This window comes from Polypterus senegalus, chromosome 17, assembly GCF_016835505.1.
Source record: "Polypterus senegalus isolate Bchr_013 chromosome 17, ASM1683550v1, whole genome shotgun sequence".
NCBI lineage: Eukaryota > Metazoa > Chordata > Cladistia > Polypteriformes > Polypteridae > Polypterus > Polypterus senegalus.
In genome coordinates, this window is record NC_053170.1 from 32849971 (window position 1) to 32873043 (window position 23073).

At 41.3% G+C, this 23073-nt stretch overlaps 1 protein-coding gene across 1 annotated transcript in view; it reads left to right on the plus strand.

The window, feature by feature from the left end:
• The window catches only part of LOC120517562 (platelet-activating factor acetylhydrolase 2, cytoplasmic-like), a 55249-nt gene extending 32851 nt beyond the window's left edge, over nucleotides 1-22398 (plus strand). The window contains exons 9-12 of the mRNA XM_039739963.1: nucleotides 3744-3835; nucleotides 5160-5330; nucleotides 6095-6243; nucleotides 20345-22398. Coding sequence (XP_039595897.1) covers nucleotides 3744-3835; nucleotides 5160-5330; nucleotides 6095-6243; nucleotides 20345-20439 — 507 coding nt within the window. The 3' untranslated portion in view covers nucleotides 20440-22398. The remainder of the gene's footprint in view (nucleotides 1-3743; nucleotides 3836-5159; nucleotides 5331-6094; nucleotides 6244-20344) is intronic.
• The last annotated feature ends 675 nt before the right edge of the window (nucleotides 22399-23073 follow it).

The following is a 23073-nucleotide window of genomic DNA, read 5'->3' on the forward strand; positions in this document are numbered from 1 at the left end:
CAAGCATAGTATGAAATGCAAGGGATATGGAATTCTCTGTGAGCCAATTGCAGCTATAAGTGAACTTGAGATGATCCGCGGTATCTGGAATATTATTTTTCACATGCTGTACCATGACTCTCAAAGACTTTAATCATAATGTGAAAGAGTGCCACTAGTCTTCCAGTGACGCAGTAAAGATATGGTCACTGAAGTTTTTGAAACCTGCACCAACATTTTGTCTAGACTGGTTTCTTTAAAAATACTAACTTATTTAAAAACTCTACTTGTTATCTGGAAAAGAGGATGAATTATGTAGAAATTCAGGAACTTGCATGGGGGAAACTTTGTTGTTTTGGTCTGAATGGGTATAGAAAACATGAAGTTCATCTAGAGAGAGGAAATTCCAATGCAATAGAATTCAACTCATCCATCCATCCATCCTCTTCCGCTTATCCGAGGTCGGGTCGCGGGGGTAGCAGCTTAAGCAGAGAGGCCCAGACTTCCCTCTCCCCAGCCACTTCTTCCAGCTCTTCCGGGAGAATCCCAAGGCGTTCCCAGGCCAGCCGGGAGACATAGTCCCTCCAGCGTGTCCTGGGTCTTCCCCGGGCCTCCTCCCGGTTGGACGTGCCCGGAACACCTCACCAGGGAGGCGCCCAGGAGGCATCCTGATCAGATGCCCGAGCCACCTCATCTGACTCCTCTCGATGCGGAGGAGCAGCGGCTCTACTCTGAGCCCCTCCCGGATGACTGAGCTTCTCACCCTATCTTTAAGGGAAAGCCCAGACACCCTGCGGAGGAAACTCATTTCAGCCACTTGTATTCGCGATCTCGTTCTTTCGGTCACTACCCATAGCTCATGACCATAGGTGAGGGTAGGAGCGTAGATCGACTGGTAAATTGAGAGCTTTGCCTTACGGCTCAGCTCCTTTTTCACCACGACAGACCGATGCAGAGCCGCATCACTGCGGATGCCGCACCGATCCGCCTGTCGATCTCACGCCCATTCTTCCCTCACTCGTGAACAAGACCCCGAGATACTTGAACTCCTCCACTTGGGGCAGGATCTCTCCTCCAACCCTGAGAGGGCACTCCACCCTTTTCCGCTGAGGACCATGCTCGGATTTGGAGGTGCTGATTCTCATCCCAGCCGCTTCACACTCAGCTGCGAACCGATCCAGAGAGAGCTGAAGATCACGGCCTGATGAAGCAAACAGGACAACATCATCTGCAAAAGCAGTGACCCAATCCTGAGTCCACCAAACCGACCCCTTCAACACCCTGGCTGCGCCTAGAAATTCTGTCCATAAAAGTTATGAACAGAATCGGTGACAAAGGGCAGCCCTGGCGGAGTCCAACTCTCACTGGAAACGGGCTCGACTTACTGCCGGCAATGCGGACCAAGCTCTGACACCGTTGTACAGAGACCGAACAGCTCTTATCAGGGGTCCGTACCCCATACTCCCGAGCACCCCCACAGGATTCCCGAGGGACACGGTCGAATGCCTTTCCAAGTCCACAAAACACATGTAGACCGGTGGGCAAACTCCCATGCACCCTCCAGGACTCTGCTAAGGGTGAAGAGCTGGTCCACTGTTCCGCGACCAGGACTAAAACCACACTGTTCCTCCTGAATCCGAGGTTCACTATCCGACGGACCCTCCTCTCCAGAACCCCGAATAGACTTTTCCAGGGAGGCTGAGGAGTGTGATCCCTCTATAGTTGGAACACACCCTCCGTCCCCTTTTAAAGAGGGGACCACCACCCCGGTCTGCCAATCCAGAGGCACTGTCCCGATGTCCATGCGATGTTGCAGAGACGTGTCAACCAAGACAGTCCTACAACATCCAGAGCCTTAAGGAACTCCGGGTATCTCATCCACCCCGGGCCCTGCCACCAAGGAGTTTTTGACCACCTCGGTGACTTCAGTCCCAGAGATGGGAGAGCCCACCTCAGAGTCCCCAGGCTCTGCTTCCTCATTGGAAGGCATGTTAGTGGGATTGAGGAGGTCTTCAAGTACTCCTCCCACCGACCCACAACGCCCGAAGTCGAGGTCAGCAGCGCACCATCCCCACCATATACGGTGTTGACACTGCACTGCTTCCCTCCTGAGACGCCGGACGGTGGACCAGAATCTCCTCGAAGCCGTCCAAAGTCGCTCTCCATGGCCTCCAAACTCCTCCCATGCCCGAAGTTTTGCCTCAGCAACAACGAAGCAGCGCTCCGCTTGGCCTGCCGGTACCTATCAGCTGCCTCCAGAGACCCACAGGACAAAAAGTCCTATAGGACTCCTTCTTCAGCTTGACGGCATCCCTCACCGCCGTGTCCACCAACGGGTTCGGGATTGCCGCCACGACAGGCACCGACCACCTTGCGGCCACAGCTCCGTCAGCCGCCTCAACAATAGAGGCACGGAACATGGCCCATTCGACTCAATGTCCCCACCTCCCTCGGGACGGGTTGAAGTTCTGCCGGAGGTGGGAGTTGAAGCTACTTCTGACAGGGGACTCTGCCAGCCGCTCCCAGCAGACCCTCACAACACGCTTGGGCCTACCAGGTCTGACCGCATCTCCCCCACCATCGAAGCCAACTCACCACCAGGTGGTGATCAGTTGACAGCTCCGCCCCTCTCTTCACCCGAGTGTCCAAGACATATGGCCGCAAGTCCACGACACGACCACAAAGTCGATCATCGACCTGAGGCCTAGGGTGTCCTGGTGCCAAGTATACATATGAACACCCTTATGCTTGAACATGGTGTTCGTTATGGACAATCCATGACGAGCACAGAAGTCCAATAACAAAACACCGCTCGGGTTCAGATCGGGGGGGCCATTCCTCCCAATCACGCCCTTCCAGGTCTCACTGTCATTGCCCACGTGAGCATTGAAGTCTCCCAGGAAAACGAGGGAATCCCCAGAAGGTATGCCCTCTAGCAACCCCTCCAGAGACTCCAAAAAGGGTGGATACTCCAAACTGCTGTTGGCGATACGCACAAACAAACAGTCAGGACCCTTCCCCACCCGGCGGAGGGAGGCCACCCTCTCGCCCACAGGGGTAAACCCCAATGCACAGGCTCCGAGTCAGGGGGCAATAAGTATGCCCACACCTGCTCGGCGCCTCTCACCGGGGCAACTCCAGAGTGGTAGAGAGTCTAGCCCCTCTCAAGAAGATTGGTTCCAGAGTCCAAGCTGTGCGTCGAGGTGAGTTCGACTATATCTAGCCGGAGCCTCTCGACCTCGCGCACTAGCTCAGGCTCCTTCCCCTTCAGAGAGGTGACATTCCACGTCCCAAGAGCCAGTTTCTGTAGCCGAGGATCAGACCGCCAAGGTCCCGCCGCCACCACCCAACTTACACTGCACCCAACCTCCTTGGCCCCTCCCATAGGTGGTGAGCCCATGGGGCTCATGTACAGTATGTATGTATCTCCATGTTCTGTCACATTTAATGTGCATTATGGATGCTTCTGTTTTCAGTTAAGTGGAATTCTGGTATAAAATTTTGACTGCAATGACTACACTTCCTGTGTGTTTTCATATTCTTAACACTCCTGGAGTGTGTTTGTGCAGATTTTCAGAAAGTTATGAATGTTACTGCTAAAAAGTAGTTTCATAGTTTAAAATCCTTTATTATCTTTTGAGAGCACTTGTTTCTTCTAGAATATTTTGTTTGATGAGCTCAAAATCCTTTAGTGGAATCCTTCCCAATGATGTTAGACATGAGTTCTAAGTTAAAATAAATATATTTTATTCTTTCTTTTTTAGAATAGGGTAGACATGGAGAAGGTTGGGGTCATAGGACATTCCTTTGGAGGAGCTACTTCTCTGTTAGCCTTACTCAAAGATGATCGCTTCAGGTTAGTAACAGCTGCAGTTTCTAAAAAATATTTTTGACTTTTGGCATAGAATTTACATCTGCTTTATTTGTTGAGTTCGTAGGTTTTAGGCACTTCTTGGAATGGCTTTAAGCTTATTAAGGAACAAGTAATTATATTTTATTTAAAACAGCAAGATTTTTGTACTTGTAGAAATTAGTGATTTTCTAAGGCTAATAGAAACCCTAACTATTTGTTTATTAAAAAGGTGGCAGAGGGAAGTGGACCGAATTGAATAGTGATTCCTTAACTATACACCTCCCGTGGCGGCGTCCTACTGATATGCCAAAGATCCAGATCCAGATCTGTCCCAATGACAAAATTTAACTGTATCAAGTTTGTAGGTTTCATCTGACAGCATTTCTTTCTAATTGAGATCTTGTGACGGTAATCCACTTGACTGAATTTATTGTCATGTTTCTGAAACTACCCTATAACTTTAATTAGCCTTGAGGCTTGGAGAATTATTCTTATTAAAGAGCACACTGCTACTAAAAGGAAGTATACTTCACTGACTTTGATTAACAAATACTGTACGTTATTCACATTAACCGGGTAAAAGTAAAATGGTGTTCCGAAAACTGTATAATCTAATTCTTCATCATAAGTGGGGCTAAATTCCGGTGGTATCCAATAACACGTGCAATTTTCTGTTTTTCAGGCCAATGGAAGGTTAGTTTGCCATAAAAAATAACCAAGTCATTGCCAGTTTGATTCTATAGGACCATGTCACTTATGATAGTTAAATACTTATTAAAAAATGTCTCAAACATTTCTTGTCATTTTTGATTGTTTTTAAAAGTAGTTTTTAAAAGAAAATTAAAGATTTATCAGTTTTTGCCTTGTGAAATCTACTATAATGCACATCATAATAAAAGAAAGAACCCCTAATGGATTACATACCTCTGAAGAATTTTATTGAAAATTTGATTTTAAATTACAATTGGCTAACAGAATATTATCTTTTTATTAGTTTTTGGTAATATTAAACTAATCAACGTCGTGTGGTTGAAGTTGGTCTCTAAATCCAAAGGAAAACAAGTGACTGACTGAGCAATCAATTTAAGATAGCATCAGATTCCTTCTGTGTTTCAGATTATACTCATTTACATAAGTTATGTTCTAACCTGACCAGTCTTATCAACGTCTGAATCCATAGAGAAACATAGCTTTAGAAAAGTAATCTTTTTGCCCAGTTTGGAGATGCCTATACCCAATGGCAACATTTTTATCTTTGGTGTTGCATCCTCCTTTCAAAAGTGAAATACAATAAGAATGATGCAATATTTTCTGTCTTTTGTGACAGGTGTGCCATCGCTTTGGATGCTTGGATGTTCCCCATTGAAAATAATCTGTATTTTCAAATGAGAAAACCTGCTTTTTTCATCAATACAGAAACCTTTCAGACTACAGACAGTATTACAAAGATGAAGAAACTTTTCCAGAATAATAAAGAAACCAAGATGATTACAATCCTGTGAGAGAATTTTCCATTCAACTACTTCCTATAAAGTTAATTATCTATATAGTTTCTAAACTCTTAATTTTGTATTTAAACTCAACACACCTTTGATGTTGTGTCCTGATTGGAAAACACTGTTTTACACAGTTAGAATAAGTATACTCTTCTAACTCATAGAAGATCTGAAAGAGAATAATTTACATCTCTTCATTGCTTATAATCAAAACATTCAACGTGTACAAGTATAGTGCGCACTAGTAAAGTAACATATATAATTTAACAGAGACTGGATTATCCAGGATTGTAATGTAAAATAAAGGTGAGTAATGCAGAAGACTCAGTAAACTGAAAAAACTGTAATAAGCAAAAGCTTACTACAGGCTCCATATAGAAAGTCTGAGCTATTAGGTAGCAAAGCGAGTAGAGTCAGGAACCTTTGATATGCACCTCTTTGACCTGCTCTCATTATGCTATGAAAATGATAGATCTAAAAATACACTCTTTGGTCATTTTACTAGATATCTAATACAGGAGGATACCCCTTTTGCCCACAGAGCAGCTTGAAGTGTTACAGGCATTGATATAACATGGTGCTGGAAACATTCCTTAGAGATTTTATTCCATGTTGACTCTATAGCATGTTTGGCCACACTTTCATGATGTTTACCACCTTTTCTACCTCATGGCAAAGGTGTTTTTTTGTTTGATTAAGGTGTGGGAACTGTCTGGTTACAAAGTAATAATTTATAACTTTTCTTCACTAATTGTTCTCCTTTTAGAGGGACTGTTCATCAAAGCCACTCTGACTTTACATTCTTGACTAGTCCGTGGCTGAGCCGCATTTATGAAACCAGGGGCAAGCTACAGCCAGAGAGAGCCTTGGAAATTACAGCCAGGGCAGCAATGGCATTCCTCAACAGACATTTAGGTGAGAAGAATCTTTAATGCAAATTTAAATAATTACTAGCTGAAGTATCTGGTTTTGTCCTGGTATCCTTATGTAATTGGTTAAATTTGAAAGCAAGTGTTTATGTATTTTTAAACGTTGACCCTTTTGTCATTGCTGGCTGAAATGCAGATCTCCCATCCATGATCTTCACTACGTCAATCAATTTCTCTTCTCTCATGAGTGGAGAATGTTTTCTTTTTGTGTATGATTAGATTCTGTAGTTGGAGTTAGTCCTTCCTATACTGAAACTGTAAATGCTACTTCTTTGTATTTTCTGGTTTGCTATGGTTTCAAACATAGATGGTTAATCCCACATTAATAAATTTGATGGCTTGTTGAATAATCGAAGCACTAACAGTAGCATGTAAGATAGGCAAAAATAACAGTTTTTGTGTTATTCCCTCTATATAACTCCATTCATGATGAAACTTTTGAACTTCTGAAGCTCAAAGTTAAATTAGGTTAACTGCAATGTAAGTGCAAAATTTCATGAGCATCCACTTAGCTGTTTCTGAGTAATGAATGGTTTTTGTGGTGTTGTGTATCTAGTTACAACTTCCCAGAGAAATTCTTAAAACTCCATGAAGGCTATATTTTAAAGCACATGAACAATAATGTAAATACAAAATTTAATGAAAGTAGACGGCAATTTTTGGGTGATGCACAATTTTTGTGATGGTCCTCCATCACACCATACCCCACATCCGGTGCAATTGATTCCATTAAAACATTAACATGTAATGTAACCCTCTCTATAAGTAGGATAAATCAACACAATATGCCAAATTTATTGCCATCGGCTGAACAGTTTTGGTTAGATAGCATAGTTTTTGTATTGTCATCAATCCCATTTGAAAGGCCTTAAAGTACAGCATTTGTCCCGCTCTAATGCAGGGTTTTCTGCTTTCACTGCCTTCCTCCACTTCTTCCAATCTAGAGAGCCTTCTGGAATTTAAGTCAATCTGTCACAGGTCCACCTTGATTCTGTCATACCAGTGCTTTTTGGGTCTTCCACGTGGTCGCTTGTCATCTGGACTTAGTCGAAGGGTGATCTAGTCCAATGTCTCTTCTTCGCTATGCAGGACCTATCCTTACCACCTAAATTGAGCCTCTCGCATCTTCTCTGTGATTGGTGCCCCTCCCATCCTTCTCCTAATGTCCATGTTCATTACGTGATCCCACCTCGTGAGTTCGAGTGAGCATCTTTATCGCCATCATATAGAGCACCTGTTCTTGTTGTGCGGTGGCCGGCCAACATTCGACACCACAGAGGGCCACTGGTCGAATGACATTCTTGTACACTTTTGCCTTGATGCAATTTAGCATCCATCAATTGCACAGGACACCTGTGACTTTTCGCCACTTGGGCCACACCACGGCAACATGTGTGTAAGGGGGGGTACTGTCTTCAGTGCTTATACTGGAGCCCAGGTATTTAAACGGTGATGTCCGTGTACAGCAATGTCCATGGTACTGGTGTCCGGATATCCGCTGTAAATGTGTCCATATATAGGATGAAGATCAAGGGTGATAGTGCCAAGCCTCGGTGGACACATACTTGCATTGGGAAGGGATATAGATTTAAAGACGTATTATATTCAGTAATATGCTAAATTTCTTGAACACCTCTCCCCAAATTGTTTATAGTCACTGTACCAAATCTGTTTTTTTTTTTGTTTTTTTTAATGCCGTGTAGCTTAGATTTTAAGTTGCTTTGTTGTACATGAAAAATTTCATTATGATCGATTTAGCCATTTTAGAATACAGTAACTTACTGTTTGTAGGTTGTATCCCAACAGTACATCCCGCCTCTGTGATGAAATTTTTGACAAACAGAGTGCGATCTGAGGGCTGAAATTAATTCTTTAGTGTGCAAAACAGATAAATAACATCAAACAAAGCTAATTCAAAGGATGGACTGAGGTTATTCTAATTTTATTTACAGTGTCACAAACTCGACTCAGTCATAGAAAGGTTTGGGGTATCCTCCCATATAATTGATTTCCTTGCTGCAAAAAACGTTTATCATGTAAATACAGCACTGCTGTGCACAAAACAGTCCAAAGCAGAACTGAGGAAATAGGGAAATGGTGGAGGCTTTTTAAGGGGAAGACAGGAAGTGAGATCACAGGAGTCTGGCTCATGAAGGTCTTCAGCCATTGGTTCAAGCCAATCCCGGTATGACTCTGAACTGCCCTTACTCAAGGCCTTTAGCTGCCTCCCATGTGCACGTGTGTGACAAGGCCTCCCCCTCAGCCCAGACCCATCGGGTCGGGCAACCCTGACCGAGAGGTCGTGAAACCGAGAAAGAGCATCAGCGTTGGTGTGAAGGGTGCCCCAACGATGAAGGTGCGAAAACTTGTATGGCTGGAGGTCAAGAAACCACCGGGGGACCCGCGGATTCGACTCCTTGTGCAGGGCCATCCACTGTAAAAGTGCATGGTCCGTGACAAGGGTGAATTCCTGGCACAACAGGTAGTACCTCAGCTGAGTAATCACCCATTTAATCACCAAAGCCTCTCTCTCCACCGCCGCATACCTGGTCTTCCCGGTACAACAGTTTCTGGCTCAGGAACATGATGGTTTGTTCCACATCATTAACACTTTGGCTCAGCACAGCCCCAAGGCCTGTGTCTGAAGCGTCCGTCTGGAGGATGAAAGACAAAGAAAAGTTAGGTGCCTTCAAAATAGGTGCAGACGTAAGCGCCTGCTTCAAGTCACTAAATACAGCACTTGTCTTTTCAGTCCATGCCACAATGTTTGGGGCCCTCTTCTTTGTCAAATCAGTCAAGGGCACCGCTCTCTCTTGGGATTAATCCAAAGCCCGGCCTCACCAAGTGTCCGCAATACTGCTTTTACCTGCCGTAGGTGTTCCATCCATGTGCTGGAATAGATGACCACGTCATCCAGGTAGACAGCACTGTAGCCAGATGCTGGAAGGTTGCTGGAGCCCCATGCAACCCAACTGGAAGGACACGATACTGCCAGTGTCTGCTAGGGGTGCTAAACACGGTTTTAACCTTCGCGGAGTCAGTTAAAAGACCCTGTCAGTACCCCTTTGTCATGTCCAGTGTGGTCAAATATTGAGCCTGTCCAAGCCTCTTGAGGAGGTTGTCCACTTTTGGCATTAGATAGGCATCAAATTGGGAGACTTGATTAAGCTGACGGAAGTCATTGCAAAGCCTCCAACTCCCGTCAGGCTTAGTGACCAATACAATGGTACTGGACCAGGGACTATGGCTTTCCACGATTACACCTAGTTCCAGCATGTGCTTGATCTCAAGCTCTTCTTCAGACCTTTTTGCCTCGAGAAGACGATAAGGATGTTCTCGGACTATAACCCCGGGCTCTGTCGAGCTCAACCAGAGAGGTCCTTCCGGGGTTTTCACTCACTACCTCCAGGACAGACAGGATAACTGTTTCCAACTCCCGTTGTTGTCTGGGACCTAAATCTGCCTGGAAGTTAAGACTAGCTGTGTGAGCAAAGAGTGAGCGGGGCTGACCGGAGGAGGGATCGAGATCCCTGTCCTTCCGCGGTTTCAGCAGGTTTACATGATAAACCCGTTCCCTCGGCCGACAATTGGGTTGACTCACCAAATAGTCGACGAGTCCTTTCCTCTCCTTAACTTCGTAGGGGCCTTGCCAATAGGCAAGCAACTTAGAGTGAGAGGTAGGTACTAGGACCATGATACGATCTCCACGAGAGACGTGCTGTGGTCGTAATATCGGACCTGTGCTACTTGGACCTCTTCCATGTGACTTTTAAGGAAGGGCCGAATCTTACCAAATCTATCTCGTAATTGTGCAATATACTCCAGTATGTTTGTAGAGGGAAGAGCCTCTTCTTCCCATCCTTCTTTTAGGATATCTAATATGCCAACACGCGCAAAGACCCCTAGCAATTCCTGTGCGATGGCTTTAGAAGTAGCTGAGCGCAACGGAAGAGCTTCAGGGTATTTGGTAGCATAATCCACGAGGACTAAAATATACTTGTGTCCTCGGGCTGAGGGCTGTAGAGGTCCGAATAAATCAACCCCAATTATGTGGAAGGGAACTTTAATTAGGGGAATAGGAACGAGAGGAGCACGGTCCTTCCTAGGAATTTGTCGCAATTGACACTCGGGGCAAGAAGTGCAAAAGCGGCGAACCTCCTCATTGATTCCCGGCCAATAGAAATCGAGTTTGATCTGCTCCAGGGTTTTCTCTTTGCCCAAATGGCCACCTAGGAGGTGGGCGTGTGCTAACTCACAGACCTGCCGCCGGAAGGTCAGCAGGAATAAAAGTAGCCATCTCTCCTACCCATCATGCACTGCTACGCAATACAGAAGGTCATTGTCTAACGCAGGGGTCCTCAATCACGGTCCTGGAGAGCAGCAGTGGCTGCAGGTTTTTGCTCCAAACCAGTTGCTTAATAAAAAGCACTTATTGCTAAAGTAACACTTCTGCTTCACTTTAGTGATTTTGAGCCCTTATTGCTTAATTTTGTCTTAAATAGCTATTTTAATTGCTCCTTATTATCAATAACATGCAAATGACAAGAGAGAGCAGCATTTCTCCATTTAGCTTATTTACATTTACACCTGTGTGTATTTATCTGCACTATTGGGTTTAATTAAATACTTGGAAGAGAAATGAAGAGAAAAAAGTGAAGGATTGAGAATTACTCGTCCATTTTAGCCTTCAAATCATTTGCATGATAGAAAGGGAAAGAAAATCTAGGATATGAGAATGACCGGACATAGCAGAGTTAATTTAATTTCATAGCTTGTTAGTGCTTTATTGGCAAGAATTGCTTTCTAATTAAGCAACCAGGTCAGAACAAAAACCTGCAGCCACTGCGGCTGTCTAGGACTGGGATTGAGGACCCCTGGTCTAACGTAAAGTGAGGACCCTGTGGCATCGACTGGTTAGTGTGATGGCCATTGACTAGGACCACTGCATTTTTGACAAACTTCAGAGAGTCATCATTCCACTGCTCCCTTTTTAAAAGAAGCCAGCGTCTCTCTGAATTGAAACCGCAAAAAGGGACAGAGGGTCTGGGCCAACCTCAAGAGGTGTGGTTTCCTCCCATTCCGTCTCGGCGCTGGTGGATGACGTATCGCCACATGACGGTCCGGGAGTTGCCACATCACTCAGGGAGGCCGCTTCGTCTCTCTCTGCTGGCTGGTTACACGGCGTGGAGGCAGCTTGAAAAGGCTTATCCCCGTCTATAACTAGGCCCAAGTTAACACCAGGAGTGGTATGTGTCTCACCGCTTTTAATTTTAGACCAGTCCCGCCCCAGTATCACCGAGTGTGGTGGAATCGGAAGGACGGCCATGCTTAATTTTCGTACCGATCCTCAGTAACTGATGTGACAAGCGGCGGAGCTGTACCAACGGATTTCTCCGTGGACACAGGCTATACTGGTCTTAATTCTTAACCACTGTCGCGGCAGCACAAACCGGTGGGCTACAATGGTAATGTTGCTACCGGAATCGAATAAGGCCATGGTCTTGTACCTGTTTACAACCACTACGCCTGTATGTGGGACCGCCAATGGCTAAGTCAGAGCACACCAACCCCTCCTCCCCCTCTACCTGCATCCCTCCTTGCTTCCAAGCGATTTGCGCACCTGCGACTCGGGGGATGCTGGCACAAGCTCTGGGTTGTACGGGTCTAGGTTTTGCCATGTACACTGGTTGAGTTCGACAAAGGAATGGTTCTGCTCCCTCAGATTTTGAGGCCGTCCTTTGAGTTTCCAGAAGCTCTATGAGCTCTGCCATGTTCTTAAACTGCTTGCCCCAGACCGGCTGGGTGAAGCCACAGGGAAGCGCTTTCAGGATCAGATAGCAGGCCACTCTGGGTCCAACCTCCAGTTTTGTACTTTACTTACCTGCCAGTCTGGGGCACCTCTAGGTGGTAATTGGGGCTCTGGTTTCACAGGGAGACTGGCACTCTTCTCCGAGAGAGCATAATAAGCTGTTTTTGCCTCCCCCCTCCGGATCAGCCTAACTCTGTGAGCCCCTCTCGCACACTCCCTGGCCTCTCTAGGTTGCCTGGTTAAGCATGCCAGGAGCGGAGCCCGTACTAGTTCTCGCCGAACCACGGGACACTCTCCCTGCCTGAAAACTCGGCCCCGGTACGCTGCCACCTGGGTACATTGCAGGTCCTGTCTCCTTCTCTTCCGGGACTTCTCCATCCTGCCAACTACGGCAATGTCACAAACTCGACTCACAGTCATGGAAAGGTTTGGGGCAGCCACCCGTATAATTGATTTCCTGGCTGCAAAGTCGATCAAGTAAATACAGCACTGCTGTGCACAAAACCGAGTCCAAAACAGAACTGAGGGAATAGGGAAAAGGTGGAGGCTTTTAAAGGGGAAGACAGGAGGTGAGATCACAGGGGTCTGGCTCATGAAGGTCTTCAGCCATTGTTTCGAGCCTGGACGGGACATCACAGGGGCCGGAGCCAGCAAGGTCTCCTTCCATAGGCTCAGTCCCAGAAGTGACATCAAGAGGGCCAGGTGGAATCTCCCGTGAATGGTCTACAGCAAGAGTTCCCAAACTTTTTTCAGCTGCAGACCCCTTTTCCAAAAACTTTTAAAACCATCAACCCCCTAGTCATTTACTTTACTTACTCAAATTAATACATTTGTACAGTACTTGATATTAAATATTTCACTAGATATCAAACTTTTCATTTTAATCACTTGTAATTAATGAATGAAAAAGATAAAAGGACTATGGAATATGACATTATCTTGTGCAACATTTAATACTGAAACCTGCACTAACGAAAATTAAAGCAAAAAAATACGAGCAGAGTTTTTTTTACATTTTTGACATTTATAAAATAAATATGTTAATTCAAATTAAGTACAAATAGTCCAAGCTGTACTGTCTGCATTTCTTTTTTGGTCATATTATTATCTGAAGAAATAAAAACTTTTATTAACAAACAATTTTGACAGCCCCATGATAAAAAAAAACCAAAAACAAAACAATAAAGTATGTACTTACTTGAAAGAAGATTTTTGTTCAAACTCGAATAAATAAACTGTGTCCTCTGATTTTCTTTTTCGTAGTACAGTAATCCCTCCTCGATCGCGGGGGTTGCGTTCCAGAACCCCCTGCGAAAGGCGAAAATCCAAAGTGAAAATCATACGTTTATATTGTTATTTTTATATTGTCACGCTTGGGTCACAGATTTGCACAGAAACGCAGGAGGTTGTAGAGACAGGAACTTTAATACACTGCAAACAAACATTTGTCTCTTTTTTCAAAAGTTTAAACTGTGCTCCATGACAAGACAGAGATGATAGTTCTGTCACACAATTAAAAGAATGCAAACATATCTTCCTTTTCAAAGGAGTTAGCGTCAGGACCAGTGAATGTCAGAGAGAGAGAGAGAAAAGCAAACAATCAAGAAACAATAGGTGCTTTTAGGGCTTTTAAGTATGCAAAGCACCTCCCAACAAAGCAGCCGCAAGAAAGGGAGCAATGTGAAGGTAGTCTTTTAGCATTTTTTAGAGGAGCGTCCATATCCTCTAGGCCAGTGTGCAAACAGCCCCTCTGATTACACCCCCTCTGTCAGGAGCAGAGAATGTCAGAGAGAGAGAGAGAGAAAAGCAAACAATCAAAAATCAATAGGTGCTATTCGGGCTTTTAAGTATGCGAACCACTGCACGGGAAGCATATCGTATATCATTGAGGAGTTTAATACATAATACATGCTCTGATTGGGTAGCTTCTCAACCATCCGCCAATGAAATCAACTGGGCAAACCAACTGAGGAAGCATATACCAGAAATAAAGAGACCCATTGTCCGCAGAAACCCGTGAAACAGAGAAAAATCCATGATATATATTTAGATATGCTTACATATAAAATCCACGATGAAGTGAAGCCACGAAAGTCGAAGAGTGATGTAGTGAGGGATCACTGTACTGCTCCTCAATAAATAATTATATTCAAAGTTCAAATCACAAATAAGTACATGTCACATCAAACGAACCAATTTATAGTGTTTTATGAAAGCATGACCGTACAAGACTGATAGATTCTGCTAATATCGAATATGCGTTGTCTCGTCTCACTGCGAGCAAGTGCAGACATGCAAAGGTTTTTCATGTCCGCACTTGCTTTGATATGTTCGATAAGACAATGCACAGACATGTTTGTGCTACATGTATTTTCATGCATTCTTACCTGTGACTCTTTTAATGACACATTTTTCCTTTTTGTTCGCAAGTTTGGTATGTAATGTGTTTTTATTAAAAAAGTGTTTTTTTTTTAATAATTTTACTTCTTAATTAGGTACTTATTGGAATCATAGATATTTTGAAGTAATAAACAAGTAGCAGTAGTAAGGGGGTCTATTTTTGCTGTTGTCGACCCCCAAATTTTTTTATTGAAACTATCGACCCCTAGAAAGTTCAAATCGACCACTTTGGGAACTCTTGGTCTACAGGAAAGGAAGAAAAATAGTCAGTGCAGAGTTTAGCTGCATCCCATGTGCACGTGTGTGACAACGGAGATTAATACCCTTTTTTATTTATACTGCATATGTCTGTATTTGCAGAACTTCAGTGGTTATTGTGCCATGAGTTTCATTATACGTAGATTTTTAACAAGTAGGTGTTTCATTCAGAAATGTAATATCAATATCTTATTTTCTTATTACTTGTAGTTATCTAGACTGGTCTAAAAGAAAATGACTACTGGTTGCAGTATGAAAAATATCACACTTTAATGGTGGGAAAGATTTAGTCTGAGATAGTCTATACATATAAAAGGCTACGTCCACACTGACTCATCACTTATTCTCCCACTTTCCATATAGGTGGGAAGCTGAAATTTCGCATGCTCATTCCTTGCAGTGTACTTAAAAAAGTTAGGTATGTTTCATGTCCTAGCGCAACACCCAAGGGGGGGGAAATGGGTGTACACCCTAAACTGTATATATACTGTAGATAGGGGAAACCCATCCTCACTATTTCTGCAACTTCCAATATATGTAGGAAGCCCAAATTTCCAATGCTCATCCTTTACACTGTACTTACAAACATAAAGTATGTTTCATTTTGCGCTGTGCCCCGTAACTAACTTTTGAAAATAACATCTTCATTTCGGCAGTTCTCACCATTATGCTGTAAGGAACTGACCCCTCCTTTTGGTGGTTTCATTCCTTATTTCCATTAACAGAGGATTTATTTCATGGCAGAGATGCACATGGGCAACCCCTGGTCCCCCTTCCCTTTTTCTGCACGGCCGCTGTCCGCACACCTACCACGTGGTTGGTTCCCTGCTTATATACATTAACAACATCCCGTGCTCATGTGCCTCTTTACTCCCTTCCTTACTTTCCTCAGCTGTTCGTCTTGCTCACTGCTCCCTTCTTCTTTACTCCACTACTTCAAGCCTGTTACTGTTTGCCTAGCTTCACATCTTCCTGCTGGTGATTCCTGCCTTTTCATTTAGTTTCTTCACACTCCTAATCTTACGGATGTGCCACTGCACACTCCATTTTTGAAGGTCGGTGCACCAATTACAGTATGTTACTACGAAACTTACAACCACTAAAACTTTGTAACTGCACCAGACTTCAGATCAGATCTCTGCACAATAACCTCATTGAGGCAACTGTCTTCGCTGGAACTGGCTCAGGGGACACTGTATTTATTCCTTGCATCCCTCTCATACCCTCTGACCTCCCATTGCAATTCAAACGCCTCCAATTTCCAATAAGGGCCTGCTTCACTATGACAATAAATAAGTCACAGGGCCAGACTTTAAAAAAGTTCGGCCTTGACTTGACACAAGATTGCTTCTCACATGGCCAACTGTACATTGCATGCTCAAGAGTAAGCTCAGCAGACAGCTTGGTCATTTTACAGCCTGAGGGAAGAAATGCAAACGTCGTTTACAAAGACATCCTTGCATCCTAAAAATGTGCATTTCTCATACACAACATTTACAATCATAAATTAAACTCTTTACAATCATCAAATTCACTTTAAATACTAAAATAAGCCTACGACAATTACATTGACAATCATGTTACGTTGTTTTTAAAATGTTTCCTTTTCTTTTTCATAACTTCTTTAACACACTACTTCACTGCTGTGAAACGCAGGTATTTTGCTAGTTTGATTACAAAATGAAGCACTGCATTGAATTCTGTATATTCAAATACAGTACGTAACAGGGTTAGGGTCAATTCAGGAATGAACTCAACAGTTCTAATTCAAACAAGGAAATAGAATTGGAATTTAACAACTATAAGAAACTGAATTGGAATTGAATTGGAGTTTCAGGAAGTGGAATTCAATTCAGTGAAATTCTGCCGAATTCCATTCATTGCTGTTTCTGAGCATTTCTTTGGGATTACATGTAGGGACATACGTTTGAACTTTATTTATGGTGCCTTACAAATACCAAGATGTGGATGAGACAAGTGCTAGACATGGCCATTGATATTACTTATTGTTTGTATTGAGTCCTCTTGTCCCATGCACAAGTTAATACATGCAGCCACATAAACAAAATCATTTTTTGTTTTACATTGGTAAATAACCAAACTTCCACATTTATTAGCAATGAATAAAATCCTATATGTTTGATTCTTGTGCAGCAGTGTTGATCATATGTTTATATTTTCAAAGTGCTTGGTTCACTACCAGTTCAAGTACTCACCCTGAGGATGCCGTTTAAAATTTGATGTAGCTCAGTTGGATCCATGAACACAGGTATACCACAGTGCTTACAGATTGCTTTGTGGTTACCTGAAGTTGTAGGAGCTGGTTCACCAAAATGATCCTTCATAAAGGTCTTCCCAGAAATTTAAGATTTCTCCGATATTTCCAGTTTAATATGGATTCCAAATTTGTGTGTTAACATTGCAATCCAGAGTTCAAACACAAATCAGATCCCCATGCAGTCCAAGATCATACACTTAAAGCAATCCAAAGTCAATCAAAATTTTTCCAGCCAAACTCACAGAAAATCTCCAATCTTACACCTTCAACATGGGCCCTAATTGGCTTTTATTTATGCTCGTAAGTTATGAACCTTCACCTTGCATAGAATTCTGGAAAACATTGTTTTAATCTATTTTAAGAAAATGTTGTTAGGGACATTAATTACAGAGTGACAAATGCAAATTATCATAATTGTACTTTTTATTTATAACAGTGATTTGTGACATTAACATGCATGATACATAAAACATAAATTCATCTTGTACTATTTTTGTATGTTTTTTATTTACGTGATTCATAATATTTAATGTACTGTAGACTGTTTAGAGAATCGAGTCAAATTATCTTAGAAACTGAAATTTCATGGAGTTTATTTGAATTCAATTCTGTTTTTCCTGACATTCCAATTCAATTTCAAATCCATTTACCTTCAGTTGCATGCAATTATAATTTCCAATACCAGGAAGTGAATTGGAATTTACCATGCATTCTCAGTTGAGTTCACGAATGGCTCAAACCCTGGTACATAAGATTAAAAAGGTATAGTTATTACTAAATACTGTTTTTCCTCCTAATTTTGTAGTTTTACTGCACTGCTGTTTTTCTGATACTTTAATGAAAGGCATAAGTAAAAAAAAACAGCCTTAGATTCCTCTTAACACAAGCCATGCAGGCCTTTACACATTTAGCATTGGATGTGGACAGAAAATAGTTGCATTAGTCCATGCTGTAATGCATGCAAGCATGAGTCAAGATCAACCAATGTAGTGAGAAGTCATCTAGTTCAGGAACACTGGATTGTAGCTTGTCCTGACTGCAGTTGGTGCAAAGCAAGAATGAGTCCATCACAGATAATACAAAGTTAAACTTGGGTCTAAGTCAGCTAAATGTGTGAAACTAGTAAATCACACCTGCTTTAGGCACACTGTGACTAACAAATTTCACTAACTCCTTATCACAGTGAATTTTAGAGACAAGTCATGCAAAGATGCACTTCCATAAAGTCATTATTGATTTTATCAGTCTGCAAATTATTACAAAACATCCTAAAATTTCTTGAACTTCCCAAAAAAACATTCACCACAATCTTGAACAGTGACTGTCCTGCAGAGATCACTTCTTGAAGCATCCATTTTCAAAGGAAATCACATTAAACCCTCTACGAAATTCATAGGATTTCAGGCTTCTCTCATTGATCCTTACTTCACTTTCAGAGTTGTTTATTCTTTTTTTTTTTCTGGAGAACACCAAAAGTAGCATTCAGTGGTATAAACATCCCAAAATGTCAAACATATTGGTAGATTATTTTACCTCTGGAAAACTTTTTGATGGTACAGACATGAAGTTGATCAGTCTAAACCAATGGGCCAGAATTTCTGCACTACAATTGGAAAGATTGATTAGCTGGTGATTACAGCTAAAGTGGATTATCCAGTTTTCTAAGGTGGCGATTACTTTTACAAATAGGAGGATTATATGTTGTGTGACTTTCAGAGAGAGAGAGAGAGTTTTACTTGTAACTCGTGTGTTTAGATTTTAACATTAAAGATTTTATAAAAACTGTAAAAATGAGAAATGCAAAGTGCAGTGGAACAGTGTTGTTAATTTTGCCATTCAAATTTAACAACAACAACATTTATTTATATAGCACGTTTTCATACAAATGATGTAGCTGAAAGTGCTTTACGGAATGAAGAAAGAGAAAAAAGACAAAATAAATAAGAAAATAAAATTTGGGAACACTAATTAACATAGCATAAAAGTCAGGTCTGATATCCAGGGAGGACAGAAAAAAAAAAACTCCAGATGGCTGGAGAAAAAAAATAAAACCTGCAGGGGTTCCGAGACCACCCAGCCCCCTCTAGGCAGTCTACCTAACATAAATGACCTCAATCAGTCTTCATTGTATTCAGGGTTCACATGGAAGAGCTTAATGATGACTGTCATGTGGACTTCTGGCCTTTAATCCATCAATGTAGGGACATCACGGTGCTTTGATCAGGTGTTGGTGGCGCAGATTGCCACCACAGAACACTGGAAAAAGAACAGAAGAGAAAGTAGGAGTTGGTACGAATTTTGGAGCCACAATAAATGATAATGATAATAAATTGAATATACAGAGCATCAGGAATAAACAAAATTGAATCTATGAGAAAGCCATGTTAAAGTAATTTGTTTTTACTCAACTCCACTGTATTAGCCTGGCGAATACCTATTGGCAAGCTATTTTCAGATTTTAGGTGCATAAAGCAGAAGGCCGCCTCACCACTTCTTTTAAGTTTAACTCTTGGAATTCTAAGCAGACACTCATTTGAAGATCTAAGGTTACGATTAGGAGTGTAAGGTGAGAGGCATTCTGAAATATTAGATGGAGCGAGATTTCTTAAGGCTTTGTAAACCATAAGCAGTATTTTAAAGTAAATTCTAAATTACACAGGTAACCAATGTTGTGTCATCAAAACTGGAAAGATGTGTTCGGATTTTCTTTTCCTAGTTAAGATTCTAGCAGCTGCATTCTGCACTAGTTGTAATTGATTGATGTCTTTTTGGGTAGTCCTGTGAGGAGTGCGTTACAGTAATCTAGCCGACTGAAAACAAAAGCGTGAACTGTTTCTCAGCATCTTGCAATAAGAGGTCTATCTTTTGCTATATTTCTTAAGTGAAAAAATGCTATCCTAGTAATCTGATTAATACGTGGTTTAAAATTCAGGTCAGTGTCAATAGTTACCCCTAAATTCTTAACCTCTGTCTTGACTTTTAATTCTATTGCATCAAGTTTATTTCTAATAACCTCATTATATTCATTTTTGCCAATCACTAAAATTTCTGTTTTCTCCTTATTTAGTTTGAGAAAATTACTACTCATCCATTCAGAAACACAAGTAAGACATTGTGTCATTAAATCAAGAGTGTTGGGGTCATCGGGCTGTATTGATAAATACAGCTGTGTGTCATCAGCATAGCTGTTGTAGCTCACGTTATGCCCCGAGATAATCTGACCTAATGGAAGCATGTAAATCGAAAAGAGCAGCAGACCTAGGATAGGATAATTTTTGGAGGTTTAATTACTCATGCTGTTTTTTTTTTCCCTTTTTCTTTTTTTCCTGTTACTCCCTATAGATCTAAATGAGGAGTTTAATTCCTGGGACAACCTGGTGGAAGGCAAAGGCACTGATATTATTCCAAATGCCCCACCTGTACTAAGTAACCTGTAATGAAATACCTGGAGCCAGCTCCACCTCCTACCCCATCATCAGGCTGCAGTTGTGACAGGTATTTGGACATGGAACGGGCAACAGTGCCAGTCCTGTCACACAGCTGAATCTTTGGTGCATTATCCCAATTTCCAATGTGCTTCCCATAGCAGAGGTGACACTGGAAACCTCCCTCTGTTTTTGGTGCTGAAAACATTTCTCATGTCATATGTTGTGATGTTGATTTCATGTAACATGTGCCTGTCCAGTATGTTTTTTATGAGTAGTCTGTGCTACAATAACATTGATACAAAAGTAATATTATTTTTATAGAAAACCGTTGGTGATAATAAATAACCTGTTTCTACTGCACCCTCAACATATTGTTTTCCACTTTCAGATTTTCATTTGTTTTTACTGGTGCACAGACTTCTCGGCTTTTGTCTCTAAAGAAATCTGATGTTATTTATGAATCTGAAATGTACAGGTGATACAGAATGCCAATATTCTTAATCAGTGTCAAAGTTTATCTCTTAAAAAAACATTGCACTGCAAGCACTTAGATTCTATGGCAGCTGTTTATTATGGTCCCTTATTAGGAAATATTATTGCTCCTAATAAATGACTCTATGTAAGGCTGTATTTTCTTCAGGCTGGCAGTATGTAGTAGTAATATTACTACGATTCATTTTGTGAAAAATAATGAGCACTGAATGGTTAGTTCAGATTTCATTGTTTAAAAAAGTCTGTTAATTTAGCCAGAGGTGACTGGCAGCAGGAAAAGAAATCAGTCACTCGTATACTATTTTGTAGATCTATTTTAACAGTCCTCAAACCTGCCTCGCCCAAAATATTATTATTTAATCATTATTACAAATAGTAGTATGGGCTGAGGTGCTGAGGGTAAGTAATTGCAGCTTCTTGTAAAGATTATCTGTAAAATGAATTATTCTTGCTCCAGTATATACACAGGAATTTAATGTTAAGGTATCGTAAGAATGTTTTAGGACTATGATCTGAATTGCCTTTTAAATTTCTTATCTGCCTGCATAAATTGAAGATTTCATTTCTGAGACCATTTGCTACTGTGCGTTATCATTTTCTAATTTAACAGATTTGCTAGTTTATCGGACAGTGATGTCACTTTGACACCAGTCTAGCTTGCAGTTATTGAGAAATTCAAATATTGTGACTATCAGATCAAAATTAGTCTTGATGGAACACATGATTAAGATTTAATAATTTATATTGCCTGCTTTTTAAATTAATTGTCTAAAAGAGACTGATATATATTTAAGTTTGCCTGCCTGCTTGAATGTTTCTTAATGCAAAACAAAGCAGTTGTAAAGTAAATATGGGTTATAAGACGGGAGCATTTATTTGCACAAGTGGTTATGCATTTTGTAACTTAAATCTGCTGCTTATGTAAATAAGAAGCTCAAATTTTATTTTTTAACTTGTTATATCAGAAGAATGATGGATTATGTATGGCTATTGCAAAAGAAAGGTGCCAAAATTACATTGATATTTGGGTGGATCCCTTGCTGTTTCAAGAGTGACCATAAGATGGTGCCAAAGCTTGTTTATAGACAGCCCAACTTGTTACTGATGGAAAAAATATTTTCTGTATCGTATACAGTAAAATTTCTTTCAGATTAATTAATTGGAAAATGTATTTTAGAATTGTAAAGGTTATTTATGTAAAAGTTGTCTTTCCCTAAATGGGAAGGTAATTTATGTGTATTGTATTAAATTATCTTAAAAGATTTGTCCTTAAGTGAACCTGTGGGGAAAATTGAAGTAGGGGTGAAGAGAAGGTATTACACTTCAAGCAGATTCCAGTTTTCTTGATATATACTTGTTTTTGAGATGACTGGAATTGGCTGCCTTAACATAGACATCTTTAGAGACATTGGTTTCATTGTCAAAGCCAGCAGTTCTGTAACACTTCTGAGACATTAAAATAGGAACTTTAAACAGTCCAGTCTTTGTTTCTTTTTCTGTTTTGAATACAGTGTACAAGGTTTATTTACATTTTTAGATTTAACTGCTTTATTATATGCTTTGTCTAAACAAAATATTTTGAATTGAATTTTGTATTGGGTTATAAATCTCTTCTGTATTATAGGTTAAAAGAATTTTGAATTAATGTGTCCTTTCTCACTCATTTTCACTTTAACTTTGGTTATCAACAATCATTTTCAAACTTAAAGTCTCCCACCTGTTTAGTTTCCCAAAATGTCAAGAATCTCTCTGTTCGTACTACAAGGGTAGTTGTTATTATTATGTATTCTAGATCAAAGCCACCTCTCAGCTGCTCACCTTTATTGATAACAGTGACTCTGATCTGACATCTGTGTAGCTGAAGGGGTGGCCCTGACTAAAAGCCCCACTTTGTTTTTTCAGGCATAACATAAAAACAGATTATGGTTTTAGCAGTACTTATAGAAACATAAGTAAGTGTACAATATCTGGTTTGAATTCTTTGGTGAGTTAGATACCTACAGGAATCTCTTCACTGTTTCCAGTATGCTGTATCAGTTCAGTTGTTGAATATACTTCTCTTCTTTTTCTGCAGGATTGTTCTGTCATTGTCAGCAGAACTGGTTACTTTAAACTTTTCATTTATTGTCCCATAGAGGATCAACAAAGCTG